Source organism: Miniopterus natalensis, chromosome 10 (genome assembly GCF_054644295.1).
Source record: "Miniopterus natalensis isolate mMinNat1 chromosome 10, mMinNat1.hap1, whole genome shotgun sequence".
Lineage (NCBI taxonomy): Eukaryota > Metazoa > Chordata > Mammalia > Chiroptera > Miniopteridae > Miniopterus > Miniopterus natalensis.
The window spans coordinates 7884448-7910534 of NC_142090.1; the positions used below are offsets into that span (position 1 = coordinate 7884448).

General features: G+C 43.6%; 2 protein-coding genes and 1 non-coding gene across 5 annotated transcripts; all 3 read right to left on the reverse strand.

Annotated features, from left to right (window-relative positions):
• Positions 1-3064: 3064 nt before the first annotated feature.
• Positions 3065-5356, reverse strand: TAS2R3 (taste 2 receptor member 3). The gene has a single exon (XM_016205078.2). It carries the CDS (start codon positions 5318-5320, stop codon positions 4367-4369), a length of 954 nt encoding a protein of 317 aa, XP_016060564.1. The 5' UTR covers positions 5321-5356; the 3' UTR covers positions 3065-4366.
• Positions 5357-5580: 224 nt separating this feature from the next.
• On the reverse strand, positions 5581-26044 carry SSBP1 (single stranded DNA binding protein 1). 3 transcript variants are annotated; one of them, XM_016205082.2, is made up of 7 exons: positions 25494-26044; positions 23249-23309; positions 22544-22684; positions 22246-22333; positions 20810-20898; positions 17000-17073; positions 5581-5665 (listed from the first exon to the last, which is right to left on the reverse strand). In XM_016205082.2, exons 1-6 carry the CDS (start codon positions 25515-25517, stop codon positions 17030-17032), a joined length of 447 nt encoding a protein of 148 aa, XP_016060568.1. In that variant the 5' UTR covers positions 25518-26044; the 3' UTR covers positions 5581-5665; positions 17000-17029. The 3 variants fall into 3 exon arrangements, with proteins under 3 accessions (XP_016060568.1, XP_016060567.1, XP_087677102.1); XM_016205081.2 differs by having other exon boundaries at positions 5582-5669; XM_087820976.1 differs by lacking the exon at positions 5581-5665 and having other exon boundaries at positions 16923-17073; positions 25494-26043.
• LOC148092175 (U4 spliceosomal RNA) lies at positions 7541-7681 on the reverse strand. The gene has a single exon (XR_015715262.1). It is a non-coding gene; the product is annotated as a U4 spliceosomal RNA (small nuclear RNA).
• Positions 26045-26087: the final 43 nt, after the last annotated feature.

Consider the following 26087-nt stretch of genomic DNA (forward strand, 5'->3'; position numbering starts at 1 on the left):
CTGGGCGAGCAGGTGACACTCACCATGAAATGGGCGACACCTGGCTCACCTCCACAGGCTGGGCTGGGCGAGTATCTCTTGGAAAGGCTCGCCCTCAGGCAGACTAGGAGCCTTTGGAGCCCAGAGGCCTTTGCATCCCCTGGTGTCTGGCTTCTGCCTGAGCCTCTCCCTAAAACCACTCGTCATTTTCAACCACCCGGGAGCCCTCTCCCATGCATTGGACCAAACAGAAACAATAAAGCTTTTTGCTTAATTAGGGTCCAGGTGTATGGAGAGAGGGGTGAGATTAATTCCACCTCATGGTGGCAGAGAAGTGTCGTGTCCTCTCCCTTAGTGTCCTTGTCTCCTCAGGCTTCCAGAAAGAGGTCCTTGTCCTTTGGTTGCTGCTTGCCCCGCTAGCATTCAAAGCTGACTGTGCCCACGCTTTGCTCCTACGGACTGCAAACAGGGAGCTTTTAAGCAGTCCTCACAGAGAGGGGCAATCAGGACTCTCGCCTGCCCTGCTGCAGTCCCTTTTCTCTCCCTCTCTCCTCCCACCGTGCCCTGGGGACTGGAAGGAGCAGACCTCCCCTGACCTCATGTCGTCTTACAGCACCAGCAACAAGAAAGTTCACCGATTCACTGTCGTAAGAGCAGGACACCATGAGCTATATACTCCAGACTGAAACCCCCGATAGATTAAAATACTAATAGCTAGCCCTAGCCGTTTTGGCTCAGTGGTTAGAACACTGGCCTGAGAACTGAAGTGTCCTGGGTTCAGTTCCAGCCAAGGGCACGTACCTTGGTTGCAGGCTCCATCCCCAGCCCTTGTCGGGACATGTGCGGGAGGCAACCAATCGATGTGTTTCTCTCACATAGATGTTCCTCTCTCTCTCCCTCTCTCTCTCTCTCTCTTCTTTCCACTCTCTCTGAAAAACAATAGAAAAAATATCCTCAGGTGTGGCTTTAAAAAAAAAATACTAATAGCTAATATTTGTAGTACATTTACTATGCTTTAGTTGCTAAAGTACTCTACAGACATTGTCTTATATAATCCTCACACCAATCCTATGAAATATGCCTATGTGATAGTGAAGGAAGCTGAAGTCCAAGGAAGTTTAGCAACTTGCCAAAGAATGTGCTTCTAATTAGTGGTGGGGTCAGGATTTGAACTCAAATGTGTGTGATTCCAGAACTAACACTCTTTGCCATCACACTATACATATTTCTAGCCCAGCAAAAGGTAGACATACCAGAAAATAATATACAATTGTCAGCAGCAGTTGTTGGAGCTTATAAGGTCACTTTTCTTTTGAAAAATAACTTCTTGCAGATTAAGAACAAATAACATTGACTTTCCACTTATCCAAAGTCAAGAAAATCACAAACAACTTTAAGATGCTCTAGAGATCCCTGTTCACTGACAATTGGGAAACATATAAGGGACACTATATAAGGTAAAGAGCCCTGGTAAGCACTGAAACTGAGAAATCTGGGAATATATTTTTTGTTGTTGTTGCTTTAATGTCTTTTTTACATATGATCCTCCTGGACCCAAGCTACAGTTCAATCTCATTAATTGATAAGATCTATGAACTTGGCCCAAGAGGTCAGGGGGTACAGAAAATGAGAAGTATCCCTGGCCGGTGTGGCTCAGTTGGTTCAGCATCATCCCATGCACCAAAAGGTCACCGGTTCCATTCTCGGTCCAGGGCACATGCCCAGATTTCGGGGTTCAATCCCCAGTTGAGGTGTGTACGAGAAGCAACCGATCGATGTTTCCCTCTCACATCAATGTTTTTCTCTCTCTCCCCCTTCCTTTCTCTCTTAAAAAAAAATCAATAAAAACATATTTTTAAAACTTGAGAAGTAATCCCACGAGACATAGAACATAAGGGCCCTGGATGGAAACTTGGAAGGTCTCATGAGCTACTTTCATAGTTGCTATGACACCAAATGCACCAAAGAAGAGATGTGTTTGGAGGGCACACACGGTCAGGAACAAGCTCTAACATATAACTGGACTCCAAATGCGGGGACATTTGCCATTCCCGTGCTCTGACCCAAGGAACCTGGTTGTAATGGAAGAAAGCCCTGCTCTAGTCCCTTGTGCAGCAAACGATGAGATTTAAGAGTTTTAAAGGGTTTAGCAACCCAAGTTAATTCACTGGAAGCAAAACCAAACTAACAAGACGGCCCCCTCCAGGGTTTCTCAAAACTGGGCCTGAAGCATTGACTAGGTCTTTCTTCCCCACGCCCCGGGACCCGGTGAGGAGCCAGCACTCAGCCAACTGGACTCCCACAGCAGACTCCCCACTCGGGGAATTCTAGGTTTTCCAACCGCACTCGGGGCTCCAGGGGAATGAACACCAGTGGGAACTTTAGCGTGTTCACTGCACCTTTCTGAATCTTTTGGGTCAGTGTAGGATTTATCACAGCTGCAGTGGAGACAGGAGAGAGGGATCCTTCAGGAGTTAGAACTGAAAGGTAGCCAAGCCAAAATCGCCAGTAAAACGCTATGTTCCAGTAAAAGGGAGGAAAATCCCACACCTGAGGCAAGAAGCAGAATCAGGGATTCGTGTTAGGGATGAAGGACCAGGAGGTGAGAGCCGGGCAGAGAAGTTGTGAAGTTGTCCGGGCAGGGAAAGGGGCCCAGAGTGGGTTAGGATGAATTCGAGAGCGGGGTGAACCAGCGGACGCCAGTCGGGACGGCGTGGATTTCCATAGCTAAACTGCCCTGTGCTGAAGAGAAGCACAGATTTTTACTAATAGCAGAAAGACCCGTTTCAGAATCCTTCTGTTATGGTAAATTGGGGATGAATATTAAACCATTCTTTTAAGTTTCAACAGATGCCCTTTTGAAAGGGAATTTTAAGTTATGTCGGAATGACATGTTTTCCCAGCAGCTTCAAGGGGCAAGCATCGATTTGGAAGCAAACGGTGCAGACCAAAAGACATTTTGTTCCTATAATTTTAGAAATGAATCTATAAATCCCAGAACCATCCTAAAATTAATTTCTGATTGCATATGATCAAATGCCAAGTAATGTGGGGATCCTTCGTGCTATGGCAAAATATAACAAAATAACAATAGCAATATTTATTGAGTGTTTTTACTCCATGTGGAACTCGAAGCATTTTTCATGTTGTTAACGCATTCATTCCTTCCAACAATGCCACCAACAAAATACAATTCCCGTTTTACAAATGCAGAAAGTGAAATAGAGAGAGGTTAAAGAACTTCCCAGAGTCACCTAGTTCCTAAGGGTTGGGGTCGGGATTTGAATCCAGGGTCTCGGGGTCCATATTCCACAACAGCTCCACACCCGAGAACCCCATTAGTGATAAAAACCCAGATTCAGGATGGCCACATGTCCTAGATATGTGCACAAGTTCGACAATTCTTCGTGATCTTAAGCAATAACATTCTCATTGACTTGTCGCCACTGTTCAGCAATGGGAAGGAAATCAATGCCTATGTAATTTAATTAAAATAAAAGTGATTAAACTTATAAAAACTGCTTCTATTATGTTTTAAATAAAATTCTGAAATTTTAAAAGCAGATACCCACCTTGGGCCATTAAAAAAAAAAAAAAAATGCCTGGTCTTTTTTGCCCAATCTAAAAAATAAAAAAATTACTTGGAAATTGACTTTAGCCAAATGGCAAAGGAGTGCGAGGACGACTGCACTAGAAGGAAGATGACCCTAGTGCCCAAGGGTCATTCCGCGCCACTCATCACCATGCAGTGGAGCTGTGGAAACTGGTACCTTGTGGGAACCGCTGCACAGTTCACTGTTACTCACAATAAGGGCTTCCCCTATTGAGCGCTTTATACAATACGCTCTGCTAAAATGCTGGCGCATCTGGTCTCATGAATCTCTAAGACCCTGTGAGGTGATGTCACAGTCCACATTTTAAAATGGGGGACGAGAGGACCAGACAGGCGATTAAAGTAACTCACCGAAGGCCAGAAGTCTTGGAGGACACATGGAACCAGAGTTAAAACCCAAATCTGCGGGACTGGCAATGCTTTTGCTCTTTTCCTCAAGTCCATGACACTGTTTTACTTACAACAGCTTTATCAACGTCAGTATACACTTTAAGATAAAGCTAGTAATCAGCTCATTACGTTGCGCTGGTAGTTATTAAAATAGAACTCCATGTCTACATAGTGAGAGTGTTCTTGATATATTGACATTTTCCAAAGACTGTTTTACAGTCTCCAAAACAATCACGCAAAGAGAGCCGTGAGAAGTGTCCCCGGTGGGAAGGTCAGCGGTCTCTCACCTACTGATATTTTAGAACTGGTGGGTCAGAAAGAGAGCCCTGTAGTCTTGAGCCGGGCTGAGGGGCTCCCAGGCTCCCTCCTGTCCCCTGGGCCGTTCTATGGGGAAAGGGGTCCCTTGGGCACAGGCTTCAGATGGCCAGACTCACACCAGAGCAGCTCCACAAACGTCTGCCTCAGCCTGTTGTTCCCCAGAATGAGAACAAACGAGTGGCAGACAGGGTAAAACATGGTAATGACCTCTCCGATCATTTTAGTCATCTCTCTTTCCCCCGGTAGGAAGTAGCTGGAGGACGTGATTGAAACGGCAACGAAGTAGAGCAGGAAGAGAAACACAAAGGAGAGGATCATTCTGATGGCCCTCTTGTGGGCGTCGGTGCTCGGGTCGCTGGGGCCCACCGCGCTCTGCTGCATCTGCCGCGTGTGCCTCCCCAGGGAGAGGATGAGCAGGAGGGAGGCGGCCAGGCACAGGACCAGGAGCGGGAGGTTCCGCAGCATCCCGAGGACGTGGGTCAGCTGGAATTGATTCTTTTGCTTTCTAAAGTGCTCGCTCACATTCCCCGTGCCATCGGCTCCACGGAGAACAGAATGCAGCTTGAACTCCTGAACCAGAGTCACGAGGCTGCCGCACGAAGAGAACAGCGCCCCCCACAGCATCCATCCGACCACCCTGGAAGCTCTCCACTTGAGCCAGAGGAACGTGGGGTGCGAGAAACTGGCGATTTTCAGGCAGTAGAGGACACTGAGGCAGGTGGCCAGCCAAGTGCTCAGGTGGTTTGTAAACGTCCAGAAGAGATCGATCACTTGCATGGCTTCCCCCATCTCGTGGAGTCTGGGAGAGAACACCATTATCGTAGAGTCAGCAAAGAGGATCCCCAGCACAACAATCCTGCAGAGAGCCAGGGTGGTCAGGATGAAGTCAGACAAAGAGATTCTCTTGCTCTTGAACCAGCTGCTGCCATTGACCATCCCAATGAAGCCATTGCCCAGCATGCCTAGGGTGAACTGGGTGACAGAGAGAAACAGAATCAGCGACCTGGCGAGCCCTAGCATCCCAGCTGCTGGGCAGAGCTGACCTCTGTCCTTTCTGTGGATCTACAGTCTGTTGATCTTTCTGTAGAGCCTGTCGCCTCTACCTGCTGCTTCACTGCACCCGGCTCCCGGCTCTTCCCAGTCTAGTCTGCTGTGGAGCACCGTCGATGGGACCCGCTCTGGCTCTTCCAGCTTGGTCTGTCCTCTTTACAGATGACACGGGTTGTCACACTCCATCTAAATTCAGCTGCTCTTTGCCAACATGCAAATAGGGTAGTGTCCAGTGTCACGCAGAGAGGAAAGAGATCTGAGTCACGAAGGAGATGGAGGACTTGGGCTCAGTTCCAAAGGGAGCAGAGCTCTGAGCTACCTGGGACAGAAAGGTGAGCGTCACCGGAAGAGTCACACAAACGACCCAGACGGAGGACTCGGGGCACACACAGAAAGGGGGAAATACCAGGATTCCGCCGTAAGGCACTGTCAAGGTGGAAGTCCATAAACAGAGTTCAGTCCGTGCCACGGCTGTGCCTCCTGGAGTGTGCCATACTTGGGGGGCCCCAAGTTCCTCCCGGTGAGCCATATGCTCAGAAGGCCTAGCTCTCTGAACACCTGCATGATAGCCATACTGGAGTATAGCACATAAGCTATTCAAAATACGAATTTCTCAGAGTGCCCGACCGCCGTACAGGGGTGGGCGGAAGTAGGTCTTTGTATAACCACCTCGGGAGGCAGGGGGCTGACCCAGGCTGGTCACTGAGATCCAGGTTCATTTACTGATTTTCAAAGGCTATGAGACTGCAAATAATAAGGGCCAGCAATGTGAGCACTTATGAGATTGTATCTCAGTGCTCTGTGCCACTGCGACACGCTTTTGCCTTAATAAAGCTACTGTAATAATCATAACCTGCAGGTCTCTTTCCATACGAACAGCTGTCGACCTGCTTTTGCCCACCCCATGTTCCTAAATAGTTAAGCTGACAGATCACACGCAGATATCACTTGTCAAGCAAAGAAGGCTTATTTATCTAACACAGTGCCTTACAAATCTTGACCATGACCAACAGTAATACTTTATATGACTTTTATACATGTATATGTCACTATATAAAATTATACATATTCACCATCTAAATATATGTGATATATGTAATACACGTTGTATTTGGGAACACAGAGGTTTCACAAAACCATACTTCCCCTTTCTACATGTGTGGCTCTCTGATATTTCCTATGACATTCTCTTTCCTTCAGTGTTGCTTGCTGATCACAAACTTGACCTTGCAACCTACTAATGAGCTGTGAGAAGTACTGTTTGGAAACACTGATCTGAATGATGGAGAGAAATCAAGACACACAGAGGAGAGCATATCAGCAACACTATCCAATGAAAAACAGAAGGCTATGCTCCTAGGTCCCCCCAGAAGGACTGCACAGAGTAGCGGATGATAAATCTGAATAAATGAGGCACTGTCTCTTCTGAGTACGGGCCAAGGGGCCAGTCGCCTGAGCCAGGTGAACTCATCAGTCCCGGCGTCGCGTGGTGTTCAGTGTGATTTCAAAGCCCTGCAGAGTTCACTCGGGCATGAGCACAGTCCTCCTCAGTCACCCTCAGCTTTCTCAGGCTGACTTAACAACGTGGCCCGGTGCCCCCAGAGCTCCGTGTGGCAGAATCAGGTGGCCAGTCCCCAGCTATCTCCCCGGGGACCTGTTGCAGGACTAATTTTACAACCTACCACCCACACTGGTCAGCTGTTTTCTGATGGCCTCAGTTCCAGATTCAGATTTCTGTTGTAACACCTTTTACACACCCTCAGTCTTACACTAATAAGATTCCCCATCCATGTGTTAGCATTCACCGAGGAGAAAGTTTAGAATATATAACCTATCATAATGCATTTTCTAGCAACTTTGTTCATGAAATATACTATCTCATGTTTGATCACACTTTTTCACTAGCCCGATTGCTTTTACCCCTCCCAAAGTGAGAACTTGCACCTTTTTATAAGCCATTATTGAGCAATTTAGGGTTAACTGTAATTTTTCTCGTCTTTTGATCCTACCCTGGGACAGTGTTCACCACATTAGCTGGTGACCGGAGTTCAGAGACTTTGCTGGATACCATCATTATCTCTGCCCTTGTTCCATCAGGTACAGCCGATACGAATCATAAACCCAGTTACACCATTCTAATTTTTAACGTAAATACTACAACTATCACACCAGGACTAAATATCATAGCTTTAGTAACGGCTGCTTCCAAAATATTTGTTGACCATGAACCACCAAGATGACCACATAGGTATTACAAGTCCGATTCTATTAGCATAAATCGCGCCTCGGATAAACCTCATCGGCCACGATACTGCCACAAAGCTCAAGTCCAATTCTAAAAGTTAATCTGGTGACAGCAATAGCTGCAATCCGTTTCCACTGCTGTGTAATATTCCACTGTGTGAGCATTTATTTACCCATTCCCTGTCGACGAATCTTTGGGTCGTTTCCAGTTTTGTACTATTAGGTACACTGTTGCTTATAAACACCTTCAGACGTGTGTCTTGGACCACATGGGCAAGTTACCTAAAGGTGGAGTAACTAGGTGAAATCTCAACATTACAAGTTAATGCCAAAACGTTTTCTCAGAAGAAAGTGACAATTTACATTCCCCCACCAATGCATTATGTTTTCATTGGTCTGCAACATTCTCCTCCAACTTGGTTCTAGCAAACGAACTGAAATTTGCCAACGTCGAGAGCTTAAAATGAAATTTCACTGGTTCCTGGTTTGCATTTCCTTGATGATTAATGATCACTTTTCCATGTATTAATAGATCGTTTGTATTTCCTTCTCTGTGAAATGCCTCCATGGCTCTGACCATTTTTTCTACTGAGCTATTGTTTTCTTATTGCTCTGTAGGCCTTTATAATATTTTAGTTATATTATTGCAAATATCTTCTCAGTTTGTGACTTGTCATTTTGCTTCCCGGTGATTTTTTAACAGTTAAAGTGATCGCTATTTTCTATGTTTTCATTTTTGTTTGAAAAGAAAAAGTCAGTATCCTCAAATCATAAGGACATTGTTTGATATTTTCTTTCAAAAATGTTGAAGTTTTGCGTTTCACAAATAAGTCTTTTAAATAACCAAGTATTCAATTTTGCATCAGGTGTAAGGTAGAGAATCCAACCTCATCTCTTTTTGTATGGAAGGCAAATTTTCCTAGCATCACTTATTGGCTAATGTGCCCGTTATCCAGGGACCCATGCCACTTTTATCACACAGCAACGCCACACGTGCGGGTCTGTTTCTGGGTCCTCAGTGCTGCACCACTGTTCTGTTAATTCCTGCGTCTGTAGTACATTTCCTTTATCACTACAGCTTTATTAAAAAATATATATTGCTGCCTGGCTGGGTGTGGCTCAGAGGTTGCACATTGGCCTAGGATCCAGGCAATCGGGGTTAGATTCCTGGTCAGGGCGCATGCCCGGGCTGCGAGCTCAATCCCCGGTCGGGGGCTTGCAGGAGGCAGCCAATCAATGACTCTCTCATCACTGATGCTTCTCTCCCTCTCTCCCCCTCTCCCTTCCTCTCTCTGGAATCAATAAAGATATATTAAAATATATATATTGCCAACTGAAGGAGCAAGTTCCCCATTCATTCTTCCTCTGCACGAGTAAATTATCTTTGCTTATCAATAAATCTTTATAATTAGGTTGACCAGTTCTCCCAAACGCTTTGGGGAATTTTTATGCATTTTGATCTGTAACATCAGCTTGGGAAAAGGTTGACATCTTTCTATTACTGGCGCTTCCAATAAGCATGGTGTACCAATGTATTTAGTCTTCCTTTCATGTATTTCAGTGGTGTTTTATAATGTCCTCTAGAGACCACACATTTGGAGACTCCTTTCCTCTTCTGGTGCTTTTGTATACGGCATCTTTTTAAAATTACATTTTCGTCACTGTTGCTTGCAACTGACGTTTGTATGCTGATCCTATTTCCAGCAATGCTTACTCCTCATTCATCAATGGATTTTGTTTTCTGTGTAATCACAGCATCTGTAACTTTTTCCTTTCCAATCTTGATACTTTTTCTTTGCCTTCATAACTGTGCTTGCTGGAGCCTCAGTAAGGTAGGTTGTTAACGAGAAGTGGTGATAACAAGACATCCTTGCCTTGTTCCAGATTTAAACACTCTCTTCTTTCGAGAATGTTTGAGGGACACCTTTGACACATACCCTTCATTGATTTCCAAACCACGATGTCAAGATTCGTACCTATCTCCATGGAATTCTGCCCTTTTCGGTGTTTTCTTACTGCTACAGTCGCAGCTCCTAGTTTAAAACTCGTCACGTGGAGGTGCCTTTCTTCCTGCAAGTCCAATGCTACGGACTGAACTGTGCTCCTCAAAATCCACATGTTGAAGCCCCAGCCCCCAATGCTGACTGTATTTGGAGGGGATAAAGTTAAATGAGGCCATAAGGGTGGGATCCTGACATGACAGGATTAGTGTCCTTGTAAGAGACACCAGCTTATTCTTGTCTCCCTGCCAGTGTGCACAAAGAGGTCATGTGAGCACACAGCAAAATGAGTCACTTACTAGCTGGGAAACAGGCCTCACCGCAGAAACCGACTATGCAGGCACCCAACCCTGGACTTGAACCTCCAGAATGGTGAGAAAATACACGTCTGTCGTGTAAGCTACCCAGTCCATGGTGTTTTACGGTGGCCTGAGCTAGGACACCAGTGATGCAATAACCACGCTGTACTTAGGATCCAGTTATTTTGCAGTGGGAGGCCTCCTCCCTCCAGATGATCCCGTCTGCATTCGGCCAGCGGAAGCACTGGGGCAATGCTCCTGTCCTTAACCTAGGTGCTCTTTTATTCAACGGGGCTGAGCTAAAGGTCCTCATTAGGAACTACAAAAACTAAACTATTTGGTGAAAAAAAAAAGTGCTTATATTCACTCTTTTTAAGGCTATTGCTAAGCTTTTGTGTCCATTTTATGTCTCGGTTCCCTCTTCAAACTTAAAATGAGACACAGGTTAGCCTGAGGGACTGTGGGAGCAGAGGTAAGGTCATCCCCCTACTTGCAGTAGGAGGTCATCTAAGAGAAAACGTAAGAATAAAGGGCTGATCGTGTGTATGGCAATGAAGGTAAAAATGTGTACATTCATAAGGACTAGGTTAAATTACAAAGCACAAAGCAGCAGCTTAAACAAGGTAGAGATTTATTTGTGTCTCCCACACAGGTAGACGGCAAGGACTGGTATGGTGGCTCCACAGTTGCCACAGACCCTGGCTTCCCGGCTTCCACCCTGAAGATCATCTCGTGGTCCAAGACGGCTACTGGAGATTCAGTCATCACATCCTCATTTCAGACAAGAAAATGCCAGATGAGGGTCTGGAGACACACAAACATGAGCCTCCAACACAGTCAGCTCATTTAAAGGACTTTCCTGAAAGCACCACCAAATGCTTTCTGCTTGTACTCCCCTAGCAACCTTAACTGCAAAGGAGAATAGGACTGTGGTATTTTAGCTGTGCACTGTCACCCCAATAACATCTGGGTTCTATAAATGCAGAAGGGGTAATGGTATTGGGTGTTTATCACGTTTCTTATTTTCTGTGTTTTGTGATGCGTTGACATCTGGGGGCCTTGCAACTGCCCCCCTCCCAGGTTTAGCTAATTTCTAGAAACAATAAATGACTTACCCATGAGCAAACCCACCAATCCTGAGTCCACACACCCTATCAGCCTCCCTTTATCAGGCTTCTACTGTACAGGATACTACGCCTCTACCTCAAATCACCCAGGGCCTGGTACCTGACAACCAGGGACCATCCACATAGCCCAGAGCCTGCCGGGAATTATTCAAACTGTCCAATCCTGAACTTGCTCAGCTTGCCTATCCTGTCTCATCCAATCTTACCCCATGAAAAAACACAATAAAAGCCCAGGCTCATACTGCCCCCCCGCTCCTTCTGCCTCCTGACCTACCCTGGTGCTTCCCGAGTGGTCCTGCATGGTGTGGAGTGGCCCCTCCTCTTGGGAACAGTAAGAAAGAAACCTCTCTCAAAGGCAGCTGTCTCCCTGTCTGCCAGCTCACCACACCTGATTAAAACAAACCCCAGGTATGTTGTGAAACAAGCAGGCAACTGCAGGTCCTTCCCACGTTATGGTTTTCCGCATAGAAAGCTAGAATCCAAGCAACATTTGAAAGTTATTTCACAAACTCTGTTTACAATGTGTTTGGCAGAAAAAGGAAAAAAACGTCGCTCATCTCAACCTCTCTTCTTAGCTCCAGACTCAGTAATCATCACCCTGCCAAATATAAGCTTAAAACTATGTATGTTCAGAGCCAAGCTCATCGCCCTGGCCAGCATGGCTCAGCTGGTTGGGCTTCATCCTGTGCACTGAAAGGCTGCCGATTCACTTCCCAGTCAGGGCACACACCTAGGTTGTGGGCTCGATCCCTGGTGGCGGCGAGTACAGGCGGCAGCCTCATACATCGATGCTTCTCTCTCTCCCCGCCTTCCCCTCTCGAAAATCAGTAAAACATATCCTCAGGTGGGGATTAAAAACAAAAACTAAACTCATTGTTCCTTCTTTGAAAATCTGCTCCCACCCCAGACTTCTTAGTCTCAGAAACAAAGTGTCACCATCCACACAGCTGTCCAGGTCGGGGCTTCAGAATTATCTTTTAATTGTCTTTTCTCTTACCACCATCGATTCTGTCACCACTAGCATCCCAATCCTGAGCCTAACAGGAACCTAACGCCTAACTGGTACACAAGGAATGAATCATTGTGAACTCCAAATGCCCTCCTGTCACCTCCCAGCCCCACTCTACTAACCTTCCTAGGCTTGTTCAGTGGCTTGCTAACTGCCTCCGGGCTTTCCCCCTCCTAACATTTCACCTGTCTTCACTGTTCTTTCGAAAGCACAATGCTGACGAGATGCCCATGCCTTAAAACCTTCTCGAGCGCCCACTGCCAAAGTCCTCTGCAAGCTTTCAAGGCCCTTTCTGATCTCAACCCGACCCACTTTCCATGATTTTATCCCTCACTGCTTCATGAGTTTTTAAGTTCCTGGATCTTCGTCTATACTGTTTCTTCTGCTAAAAACTAACCTAACTATCCTCTTCTGTGCCCCACACAGGACTTTATTTCTACCGCATCCCTCTCAGCTGCACAGGCTCCTGCTTGTCCTCCCCACCCAACCCCTGTCACCTTAGGTCAGGGGCTCCTTCACTGCAGGACTCCTGCTATATCCATCCCTACACCCAGGCCTGCAGGGAGCACGGCATACAGCAGGTGTCCAACTGACTTCGGAGTTTAAAAAAAAAAAAAAAGCCCAGATTAATTGTAAAAAGCCATGCAAGATTAAAACAAAAAAAACAACACGACACTTCCCAAGTGGGGGTATGTGCTCAGTAATCCGTGGACATTACTAACAAAAAAAGTCAAGTACAATATACTGAAGTTAATATGCTCTCGTATGTTTCCATGAAGACGAAGCAATGGGCATGGTGACTGAGTGACAGGCCCTGTTTAAAACACCTGCAGCAGTAACAATAGCCAGTATGTGCTGAGCACTTGATCCAGTCACTGCGCGCTAAGTTAGCTACATATATTTTCTGTGCTCTTCATAGCAGGCCTATAAAGTATATACTACTACTGCCTGTTTTAGTTGCAAAAAAACAAAACAACAACAACCCAAAGCAGGGGAAGCTGAGAAACTCACCAGGGGCCCCTCGGCTGGCGAGGGGAGCAGGGATTTAAATCCAGGCCCTCCGACTGCATACCCTTAACTAAACTAGTATGATGGACGCCTTTTCTCAAATGACAGGTGCGGCAGAAAAACGTAAAAATGTCAAGATGGCCCTGGCCAGTTTTGCTCAGTGGTTAGAGCATCAGCCCGTGAACTGAAGGGTCCTGGGTTCACTTCCGGCCAAGGGCACGTACCTCGGTGGCAGGCTGGATCCCTGGGCCCGGTCAGGGTGCATGCAGGAGGCAACCCATCACTGTGTCTCTCTCACACGGATGCTTCTCTCTCCACCCCCAACTCTGAAAAGCAATAGAAAAAATATCCTCGGGTGAAGATTTAAAAAAAAAGGTTTTTTTGGACAGGAGAGAGCAAAAGAATGAAGAGGAAAGAGATAAAAGAGAAATTTCATCACTGTGGCTGCATGGTTCCCTCAGACAGCCAGAAAAGCTACACACCACCCTGTCCCAGACTGTGGGACTGGCACAGAGGCAAGTACAGCAGTGAGAGGGCTCAAATGTTGTTGACGTCTGACAAGTCTCATTCTCCAGGGAGCCTGACAAATTCTAGAACCAACTTCCTGACAATTCCATCTCCTCACAGGAAGGAAACAATGAGGAGCAGACACTCTGAACTCATTTTAACCAGTAGAGACACTGCTTGACTAAAGGAAGAGGAATCTGTAAAGATAACCTGGTAGGGAAACCAACTGTAACTTACTCTCCTGTAGGATGTCAGGCTGAAAATCAGAAAGAATGAAGAGGCAGAGGTAGAGGTCTCCCTCTCTCTCTTAGGTCATTCTCTCCCCACCAATTACATATTAAACCCCGTGAGATTCAGACACACCCTGCAAAGGTGTTGGTCGAAGGTTAGTCGTGGGGAGTTCTGGATACTGGGGGCAATGGGAGTGGGAGGGTGGCTGGAGGCAGGCAGCAGGAAGAAAGCAAAATGCAAAGTTCACACACCTAAGTTCAAACTCAAGGCTGCCTCTTTTTATTTATTTTTTTTGTTAATCCTCACCTGAGAATATTTTTTTTCATTGATTTTTAGGGAGTGGAAGGGAAGGAGGGAGGGGGTCGGGGGAGGAGAGGGAAGGGGAGGGGGAGGGGGAGGGGAAGAGGGGGAGGGGTTGCCTCTATCACGTGCCCCAACTGGGGCCGGGGATCGAACATGCAACCTAGGTATGTGCCCTTGACCAAGAATTGAGCCAATGACCCTTCTGTGCATGGGGCTGACACTCTAACAGCTGAGCCACACCGGCCAGCGCAAGGTTGCCTCTTTTATACTGTGTGATTTCAATATGCTACTTAGCCCCTAGCGTTTCCTCCTCACAGGCAAAATGGGGCTAATACTACCTTCTTCTCAGGGTCTAAGTTAAATGAGACAATGGTAGAATGCAGAGCTCAGTGCCTGGCCCACAGTAAGCACACAGTAAGTGTCGGCCATCTATATGCTTATTAAGAGATTTCTCTACAACTCAACTCTGATCATCTCGCAGTCTCCATTTGCTTGCTGTTGCCTCCACCCATCTTCAGGGCACATAATGCAAACCCCAACAGAAAACTCGGTAAAGTGATCCTGCCCTCATTTTCATGTCAGGGCTTCAGTGACTCCAACTGAATAACAAACATTCAGAACGTCCCAGTGTCGCCGTGCTAGGCGGAACTGGACGGGGCAGAGGGTAGTCTGAGTCAAAGGCAGCCCTGCCTTAAAGAACTGCATGATCTTTGGGGAACAAAGCTGCAAAGGTTCCGCTGTAAACCGGTTGACAGTGACAGGACTCCCCTAAACAGCCACAGAAGCACATCCTTGGTATTTTTCAATGTCTCTGGACTAACCGTCCAGGGATATTTAAGAAACAGATGGCTGCCTGGAAACTGCATTGGCAGCAAACAGTAGCTCTCACGTGGGCCGGTCTTTAAAGGCGGTCACTCTGGGTTGTGCACATGTAATAAAAGAATGAAAGAAAAAGAGTGTAGGGAAAAAAAGAGGCGACTGAAGTGTCTAAGTGAGCTGCCAGGCTGCAGACGGTGGGGAAAGATGAGTGAGATTATCCACTTGCCTCTAGGACATGAAGCAGTACTGGCTGCAGGTGAATGAGCAGGGCAAGCCCGGCTCGGAAATAATGGAAAGGCTGCTTTCCCCAAGATGGAAACAGCTTTATTTTTTCTTATTATAAAAGTAATACACTTTCAATGCTAAGAAAAATATTAGGATGTACAAAAGTGTAAGGAAAAACCACACAGCCTCCCATCCAGAGATCATTAACATTTGACATTTCTTCTTCCAGACTTTTCCAAGCACATAATTATATTAACTGCAACTTTTCAAAACTGGGATAGCACCACACACGCTGTTTGGTACTTTTTTTCAACACGTCTCCTCTGTGCCTAGACCGGGTTGAGAGCAGCACACGGGGCCGCCTGGGTGGAAGCGCAAAGCCTATGCCCCCACAGCCTGACTGGTGTGGGTCGTGGGTCTGCGTACCAAGCATTCCTGAGGCCTCTGCGCTGAACACCTACTGCAGGCTCTGCTGCCCCAGCTTCAAGGCCTTCAGGGAGTCTCCAGGGGGAGATTGGAGAAGAGCCCCTCGGCTCACAAGGATCCTGTACAACACACGGTTCTGCCCGTGCCCGGGACTCGGAATTCCTTTCAGTTGGTCATTAAGGGTCCATAGCATAGCGTGTGAATCCTGAACCTGTTCAAGTCCAGCACGACCTAAGCTGCAGTGGGCAGCACGCTCTCGGGCAGAGGGGAGAGGACGCGCAGTTCAGGGCACTACAGAGTGGGCCCGAGTCCAAGCTGGAGCCTGGCCCAGATGGAATGAGTGACTTCTATAATTTGAACTGGACAGCATGCGCAGCAGCAGCCAACCTCTAAAACCCTGCAACAAACTAGAAGTGGACCTGTGGAGGACTGATGCAAACTTCAAGTAAAAGATGCACTGAAAAGCTGAGTTTATTTTGTGTGATCCTTATTAGTAAATTGTTAGAACTCTGTAGTTTCCAGAATTGTATACTAGAAGTCACTGTGTGTACACAATGCTCTGTAAACATATGTGCATCAAGAGGCCACGTGGAAAACAAAAGGAAAATGTCATCCCTGAGGCTCTAACCTAGGGAGGCCATGCCAATGGGCAGCCAGGGGCCTGCTCCGAGAGTTCCAGATGAGACTCAACCAACAGAGAACAGTGGCTCAGACAGAGAATGGCAGAACCAGAGCCCTGTGTCATCACCTGGAGATGAACTATTTCACTCCTAGTCATGCTTTGGTCTTTACTGCTAGCAAACTCTATTTCATAAATGCTACGATTCAAATTGCCCACAAACAGAAGGCGTGAAGAAGGTAGGTTAGTCTTGAAGCCGTTTAGGTCAGATAACAACCACTGCTCAGCAACCCCCTTCAATTAAGGCTAAAGCTTAATATTCCCCTGGGATCCTGCATCTGTCAGACTTATCCAGTGTCTGTTTACACCAAGCACTGGTTAACGTGCAGGTACACACATGCAGGTACACACAGAAGATACAGTCCTTGCCCTCAAGTCTATAGAGCAAACAGGTAGGACAGTCAACATTTACAACAGTGAGACAGATGCCTGACATACAGCGATGCTCAATAGTCACTGAGCGGCTGAGTCAATACCATAACAGAAGTTGGCACGAAACACGAGAGGACACATTGCTTCACCGCAGCACAGGTGACCCTGACAGTTCACTATTTTGTATACTTGTACAAAGAAACCATCCCTTAAAGGATAAACAACTAGTGAATGTCACATTAGACAGGAACTACCAAGGCTGACAGCACAAAATCAGGGAGTGGGGAGCAACAGTCAGGAGAAAGGAGAAATATTATCACTCATTTTATATAAAATAATATTTTAATTATTGTCCTTAGAAACTATAAAGACTATACATGATTTGGAAATGAGACTGTACCAAACACTGGCCAAAGAAGAACGGTCCGCTCTACGCCTTCTCTTTTGTCTGGTCACTCAGAAATATAATGTTATCTGTAAAGAAGCCAGAGTACAAGTATTATTTTCAGAACTCTTTACCCATCCCATTTAATCATTCCCCTCTAATACATACATACTTCAGTGCTGTTAACTAAGAGGACTTCATAGAAATTCTCAAAATATGAAATAACTCTTGTTATGTTCACAAGAGATACATAAAATCAGCATGATGGAGTTCAAAGCTGAGCTTGGGCTGTCTGTCAACAACTCGGCCTTGTTAGAAGAAGTGGGATTTTTCTTGTCTTCTCAGCAATGACTTTCTACCAAACAACTAGTCACAAACCTCGAAGCTTTCAATGCTCAGACAGATGCCATTAACCAGGCAGCACATCCTCACGCAGGAAAGAACCCAGCAGAAGACTCCTCATGCCAGAGGTGTGGGGGAAAGTCAGGGCTCAACAGATGGCCTTGTCAGCAAGGACAGATTTATGTTTTTAAGTAACTCAGAACGCTCACATAGAAGACATTTTATTTTTTAATTTTAAAACAGAATGAGTTTTATAGACTCATTCTTTGGAAAATTTTTACTAATCAGTATTACAGAGAGAGCATTTTTATCTAAGAACAGACATTGCTCTTAAAATGCTGTCCCAGACAGAGTTCAATTAGGATGAGCAAAGGAAAATAATTAAATAGCACTTCCTGTATAACATTAGAAGATCTAGATTCTTTTAACTCGGGAATTATTCAAAAATGGTTATTATATAATGACTATTTGTTCATGACTATCTATGTTCCAAAAATGGAGTATTTTGGTGCAGAATGGCCATTTCAGAAGATTGTTAGAATTGCATCAGTGTGTAAAGGCAAGAGTGCCATCTGCTGGCGGTTATTTTTAAGTTACAGACGCGATCCCAGGGAGGAAAAAATAAGGCCTATAAAATAGATCGACCAAGTTAAAGGCTACTCCCTTCAACTCAACTGTCACTGAAGAGCTATTCATTTTTACTAGGAGCTATAAACCTATGTGAATACCAGTGACAAGAAAACCACAAAAAGGCAGATAATTGGAAATGCATCTATTTGGCTCGGTTCGTAGCAATTCACAAATCAAACTTAGCCCACACATTTGGTTTACAGTGAAATATGAAAGTGTTAATGCTTCATAAATAAATAGAGATTTAGAAATGTCAATTATTATTTTATTAGAAAGCATGTTTTCCCACTGCTGAACTCACAGGTGTAGATCTATACCATACAGAGATCTAGAAAAAATTCTGAACAGGTAGATATCTCTGTAGATATAACCAAAGGAAGAACAGGGCATGTAGGAAATGATTTATTGTTGAGACACTCGAGAATTATGAAAGCAAAATGGTCAGGAAGAACCTCATCGAAGGTCTGATAATGAAGGTGGAAAGATACCTACGCTGGTTTTCAAGGACAATGTACTTTCAAAGAAACCGGTAAGAAAATATATACTGTAATTATTATTTACAACAAATTGTAATTTATCAATGTGGTATAGTGGTTAAGACATGGACTCTGGAGCAAGGGAAAGAGAAACATTAAAAAGAAAAAATCTGTTGATTAAAAGAGACTGAAGTTCTCAGATGTCCAGCCTTCTGCATTTTAAGAAAATAAATTTCTGTTGTTTCAAAAAAAAAAATGAGAGCGACTTAAGACACATGTAAACAATGTAAGATAATGTTTGGACTTGTATTTTGGAGCAATCAAGGAACCCTGAAAACTGTGATAACTTGTAAAAAAATTTGAATAATAATTTCTTAACAGCACTATAGTTACATTTTAAAACAAAGTTCATATCTTTCAGAAATACCTACTGAAATATTTATGGATGAAATAATATAATGTCTGAAATTCATGTCAAAATAACCCAGGTGGAGGGAAAGTGGCTGGGGGCATAGATGAAGTACTATCAGCCACCAGTTGATAATTATTGAAGCTAAATGATGGAATTTTTAAAAAATTTTCTCTCCACTTTTGTATGTGTGACATTTTCCATAATGAAAACTTAACTTTTAAATGCTAATTTTGGCATGTCTCTGAACTTCCTAAACATTGAGACATTACTACAATAAAATGTCTATAATTCCCATCTACTTATTTATAAAAACAAGGTTTCTCAGTGTTTATACCCATAAAAACAAACAAAAGAACACAGTTAGTTCTTAACGGTCTTATTTTAGCACTTTAACTATCAATCTCATTATATGATGTATTTCCAATATAATTTTAGTTTTTATATTTATATATTAAAGTTGTTTTGGTCAATTATGTACTAAAAACAACTAAAATATGATCCAATGAAGAAATTCTGTGACACTGAGCACCTTACTGTCACAGAATTTTTAAAAATATTTTAAAATTTCTATTTATGCATTTTTATTACAAATATAGCAAGACAAATAATAAAAGATCCTTAACTATGCAACTTATTAAGACACACTTCGGAGGAGAAAATGGAATGGAAACACAAGTTCAGAGAAAAGGAATACAGTCATGTGCCACTTAACAACAGGGATGGGTTCTGATCGTTGTGTGAACATCACAGGGTGCACTTACACAAACCTGGACGGTGTAGCCTACTACACACCTAGGCTGTATGGTAGAGCCTAGTGCTCCTGGGCTACAAGCCTATACATCCTGCTACTGTACAAACAACACGAGATTAAGTCAAGCTCTAGAAAAAAATGACACAATCAAGAGCTGCCGGGTGTGACACACATTCTGTTTTATAGTAAAGTTTTTCTTTAATAAGTAGAAAGAGTACACTCTAAAATAATGATAAAAAGTAAATGCACAGACCAGTGCCACAGTCATTTATTATCATTCTCAAGTATTACGTATTGTACGTAGGTCTATGTGCTGTACTTTTATATGCCTGGCAGCGCAGGTTTGTTGACACCAGCCTCACCACACACACACACACACACGTGAGTTGTGCATTGTGCTATGATGTTACAATGGCTACGACTTCACTAAGTGAAAGAAGATTTTCAGCTCCATTACAATATCATGGTACTACTACTACCTTATATGTGGTCCTTTGTTGACCCAAACATCGTTATATGGTACATGACTGTATTATAAAATTTCCAAATGCTGAAGATTCAGATTTTTTTTTTAAATGATGATTGGTATCAATCTGCTATATTTAGATCCATTAATGCATTTAAGAGTAACAATTTTACATTGAAAAAAATGTTAATGTCAACTTAAAGATGTCCAAAAGGGTAGTTTGCAAAATTCTTGTAGAATTTTCAAAAAAGGTTGAAAAATGCTCTAGGGGATTCTTAACCTTCTTTAAACTCTGTGCGTCCATCTTTTCTAAGTTATTTTGTATTTTGTTTAACGAGAACAATAGGAATTTAAAACAAAAGCATCATGTTAAGTACCAAAGAGGTTCTGAATAAATCTGCACAAATGTCCAATGCCTCTCGAATAGTGGAACTCTATCCTGCCACAGGCTTCTCCCTGTTTAGGCCATGGCCCCACAATAAAAACTGGCAGAGACAGCCCAAGTTATAATCTATTCAACATTACTTGTGAACTAAGAGTGTCTGAGTATAGAGATAATTTTCTAAAGGAATAGATATGTGTAAAAGCTCTTAGCAAGGCCAGAAAGCACACTCAGCATCCTTCTAGTGAGCTGCCTTATACAATCTCATCAGTTATCAGCACTTACAACCCCAGTTTAAGTTACTTAGAACACAACCAAGCCTTTAAAGAAGGGGGGAAAGAACAGCTGATACCACAAGCTTCTTACCAGCTATGATTGTTGTTGCTTGTCGCCTCACATTATTTTTGTCCATGTATTCACCATAGTCTACTTTCCCTTCCACATAAATTCGAGACCTGAAATACGTAAAATTTCGCTTTCAGTCTGGAGATTCTAATATGCTTTACAAGAGAGTCAAACTGGGTGCAGTAATGAGTGTACACTAAGGATGGAATGTATAATCACACATAACCTCATTTTGTTACCACTTCTCCAAGCTTAGAATGAAGAGGACTGAAACAGAGCGTACGCACTGACAGACTCATCTCAGTAAAAAGGACAATGTTTCACCTTTGAGCTGACTGTGGTCCATAAGGAAGTTCAAAAAAAAATTGTTCAAAATCTTAAGGTAAAATTTTTAAAAAAGGCAACCTGAAGACCATGGAAATGGAAGGGCAATCTAGAGACAGCCGTTAAGTATTTAGGAGTGACTTCTAATGTGTCGTTTCCCTGACCTTTGATTTTGGACTCGCTAACAGATCTGGTTCTCACTTTCAATTCCTCAAGTTATTCTCAAGAGACTTAGATATTAAAATTCAAAAGAGGTTTTCAGCTTAGCAGTTCACTCAGAGTTAATAACTAAGACTAGTTCTGCATTATCTAGGAGACTAAGCTAGAGGATAGTCATGACACACAAGGTGAAGTTCCATATAGACATTTTCCTTGAAATTTCCTACATGTGTTTGTGTGTATACGCACATATTCATATATACGTATATAAAGGACACAGAGGTACATACGAAGAATAGGTATGCATTCCTACATGTTTGCGTGTGTATAGGCACATATTCATACTCACATATATAAAGGACACAAAAGTACATAAGAAGAGAAGGTATGCAGTTACTGAAAGGAAATTGAATTGTTGTCGCTGCTGAAAATATTTTTACGAAATATATTAACTGTGAATACAGCTGCTGTTACACACACCCTTTGTCCTGTGGGTTTGGACAAAGCACTTTCTATATATAATCGATTCAAGCATTTCAAAGGGGAACTATGAAGCTTATATAAAACTGTCAAATATAAAATACCTGGTGTGAATATGACCATAAACCTCACTGTGCCAGGCTTCATACATTCCAGATCCTCTGCTAAGGCAATCATGTATGCCTTAAGTCTGTGCTGCACCTGCTCACAGGGCACTTGGTACACTTTTGCCTTCCCTCTGGCCTCATCTGCTTCTATTTATGTACACGTCCCATTTTCCCTAAACTTTAAGTTTTTAGAAGGCTAAACCAGGTTTTATACACCTTTTCACACACAGCTACAAATGCATATAGAATTAAGCACTGATTAAATAAATATCTGAGTTAATATAAATCAGTAGTACTCAGGAACAAAGGAGCTACACATTCCATGAGAACACTTGTTATCAGTTTTTAAACCATTCACACTGTAAGATGCTTCTTGCCTCCACTTACCCCTTTTTCACATACTGATATGCCACGTCTCTGAGGCCTGGTCGGAATACTGAAATTCTGTGCCATGTTGTCTTTTGACTGACATCACCTAAATCACAAGAACACGAAATAGGATCACAAATGCCAGCAGACAAAATAGATGACAAAAGTAAAGCCAATGTCACAGTGTCTAGGAGAACAGAACAAAGTCAGAGAAGAACAATCCTTTCTAAAAGTAGCTCATCTCTAGTCAGGTAACAGAAAGTAAACAATGTCTATTTATTGCTGATAAAACTGTCACCCTGTCTTTTATACTCACCCATTTGGTATGTCTCATTGTCTCCTGATTTCCACATCTCATTTGTTGCTAGAGAAAATATTGTGACTGGGTTTTTCCCTTCCACCTGTCTCATGACAGGGTCTTGACCCACTCGCCCAAGTAACTGCACACGATTCAGAGCTGAAATGCAATGTAGAGATAAAATGAGATTGAGAGAAATATCCTGAAGAAGAAAATCAGTTGAGGGGGCAAATAATGAGAGGCTGGGAGGAAAAAAGGGTTGGCAAGAAAGGAGAAAATATTCTTAGAGAGAGTAGCCCACAAACTAAATATTAAGCTCTTAAAATTTTTCTTTAAAATACCTCTTACAAAAACTGTATCATTAAAATAACAAATCTGAGATCTGAAAATCTTTATAAATGTAAGGGAATATTTCTGTGAAACAACAGGTTTCACAAACTCAGTCCCTTGGCCAAATAGCACATAACCCTGGGTAACTCAGATAACCAACTACGACTCAAGGAAATTCTGTGGCAGAGGGAGTGCGATCTGACTGGTAAAGGAGAAGGGCCCATTTATACTAGGCCCTACAGCCTGATAGGTCAAGGCCAAAACCTGAGAGGCAAATGTGAGCCAAAGGCACCATGACTAATAGATTATGACCCACCCAGTGCACCTGTGAGAGAATATTAGCACACTGCTACAAATATCATACTTTAAACTTGGAAATTAGCTACTACTTACATCTTTCAAGAACCAAGCTGCTTACTACTTCAGATTCATGTCTTACAAATTTATGAAGCACCTAGAGTGGAACAAATGAATAAAATGGCTGTGATGTTTTAGAATTTTCAGGGAAAGGCAAACACAAACAGAAGACTTACTCACATTCAGTTACCATCTAGTCAGCTGCTCCTGCAGCATACATCCACGGAAAACAAGAGACACACTTCCCGAGTTCTCTTGTCACACGGTGCCAGAAGGACCACGCAACACTTAAGGGCAACCTACTACAGAAGCGCAAAGGTACGAAGGAGGCACCAGAGAGCATGCTGAAGAAAGTTAACTTACATTCCTCTCCTGTGTCTTTTGTGGTAACCCTCCTGATTATGCTGCTTCTGTGGCTGCACAGAAAAGGTAAAACCTAATATACGCTGGACAAACTCATGCTTTCAATAGGCCAAAGGAAAAGTCTAAGATCAACAAATTTGGTTCTTTGATAAAGTATAAAGATATGATTGTCTAAATCAGTTTGGCAGAGAAAGGTAGTTGCTGCCACATAACAGCAGCACTCAATGACAATAACAGCTATCACTACTCAATACCAGCTAAGTGCTTTAGCTCTTATCAGTTAATCCTTAGAATAAATCTATAAACTATGCAAAATTATCCCCACTTTATTTTATTTTTTAAATATATCTTTATTGATTTCAGAGAGAGGGAAGGATATGGAGAGAGAGAGATAGAAACATCAATGATGAGTCATTGATCGAGCCCACAACCTGGGCATGTGCCCTGACTGGGAATCGAACCCTGATCGCCTGGATCCCAGGTCAACGCTCACCCGCTGAGCCATGCCCAGCTGGGCCATTATCCCCACTTTAGAGATGAAAAAAATGAAGTTCAGAGAGATTAAGTAACTTGCCCAAAATCCTACAGTGGCAAGTCATGCCTAGAACCCAGAACCCTCTGGCACCAGGGCTGCTGCTTTTCCCAATGCCCTCTGCTCCCTCCTTAAAGACACTCTGTTCAAGAGCTCCTGCTAAGACACGAGTACACATCACTGGGCACAGCGCTGGGCTCAGGGAAACTCCCTGTGCCAGGTGGCAGCACTGTTAACATAAAAAGCAGATGTCCACCAATCATACAAACACCCATTTCTGGGGTACTGTTGGCTGTCAAATCCTATCACTATGTTTTGGGGCTGAGAGTGGGTAAGAAAATAAAGACATGAGTCAGAACATACTAAAGAATCAAACTGCTAAATAGTATCTGTATTATGATTCTAGAAATGTACTCATTTGAGAACTCAGATGATCCAAACTAGCTCTTAAGTCTTATACAATATTAATATGTTTCATTTGGGTTTACAAAAATCAAGGCCTTAAGGAGAAGCAGAAATAGGAAAAGAATTTTTTAACTGGGATAATGTTTTTAAATTAAACTTTTAACTCTGGTTTTCTAGATCTGGTTTCAAAGATCTCTTAATACTGAAATATTGAGTATTAAGCCAGTAGTAACTTTTTCAAGTTTCACACTTCAACACACACACACACACGCTAAAAGTATGCATGGGTTATAATGGGGTTCCAAGAATGTAGGGTCAATTCTCCAGTAGAAGGAGGGAGATAAGAACAGTTTTCATGGAGGAATTGATTCTTCATTAGCCTGAACAGCACGGGGAGTAAGAAGCGTCATAAAGGAAAATCTGCAGGACTTGATGCCCAAATGTGCTAGGTAGGGAAAAGGGGTAGCCCAGGCTGGCTCAGGGCTGGCAAAAATGCCTGGAGCAATTTCAGACTGGGTGGAATGAGAAGGAATTTTGAATATAGCAAATAGTGATGCCCAGACTGCAGCAGCTCTCCTCAGTATGCGGAGATGGGTTGGGGGGCAGTTGACAACATAGAAGGCAGACGGTCAGAAAAGAAACCACACTTACAGAAAAATGCTGGGGCAACGAGTCTCATAGTCTTTGGACCAATGAAGACTTTAAATGCTCCTGAACTAATCTAAATGCAAGTAACATGTTTTAATAAATAATGACTCCCATTATATATATATATATATATGAATGTCTGGAAAATATGTTTTGTTTTAGTGAATATTATTTACACAGGTAAAATCTGTCCCCACACCTCCATATCAAATAAGTACACACAAAGGGGGGGGGGAATCAAAAGTCTTTTGCCTCTGCAGCCAAAAGCCTAAAGAAATCTAATCACAAAGACGGATGAGAACACATCCCCGTGCTCATGTGGAAAATGATTACCTGTAACACAGGCCTTCGAAACATCGCTTCTCCTTTTTCTACAACCTAATCTGTAGTCTCCTCCTGAATGGGAAAAGAAAGGTAAATTAATACTCCCTCTTACAGCAACAGCACAAATTCGCTAATCCTAAATGCCGAGGTGCATTCCCGATGTGCACGCCCTTCACCTTATAACGGTAACACATCGCCATTCCTCCATCCGTATCTTTTCGACCCCATCCATCCATCCATCCAAACAACTCCTTATTCTGAGTTATTCCCATTGCCGTCCCACTGTCGTCTCAAGTTTTATTAAAAGGAAAGCTCCCGGTGTGCAGGGATTTTTGTCCAGATTGATCATTCACTGTCAAATCCAATACACGTAAAACAGTTCTAACACAGGGAGGAGGGCTCGAAAATTGGAGTGTCACCAAGAGACTTAAATCTGAAACTTGTTGCTGCAGAATGACGGCCTCCATCCCGGTTGGCGAAGGCTCAAGGGGATTCCTGGGCCGCCGGCCTCACCGCCGGGATGGGCAGGTGCCCTTTCTCCGAGCGGAGCCCCCCACCGACGGCACGGAGGGGCTGGGAGGGGACGGGGAACCGCGGAGTCCC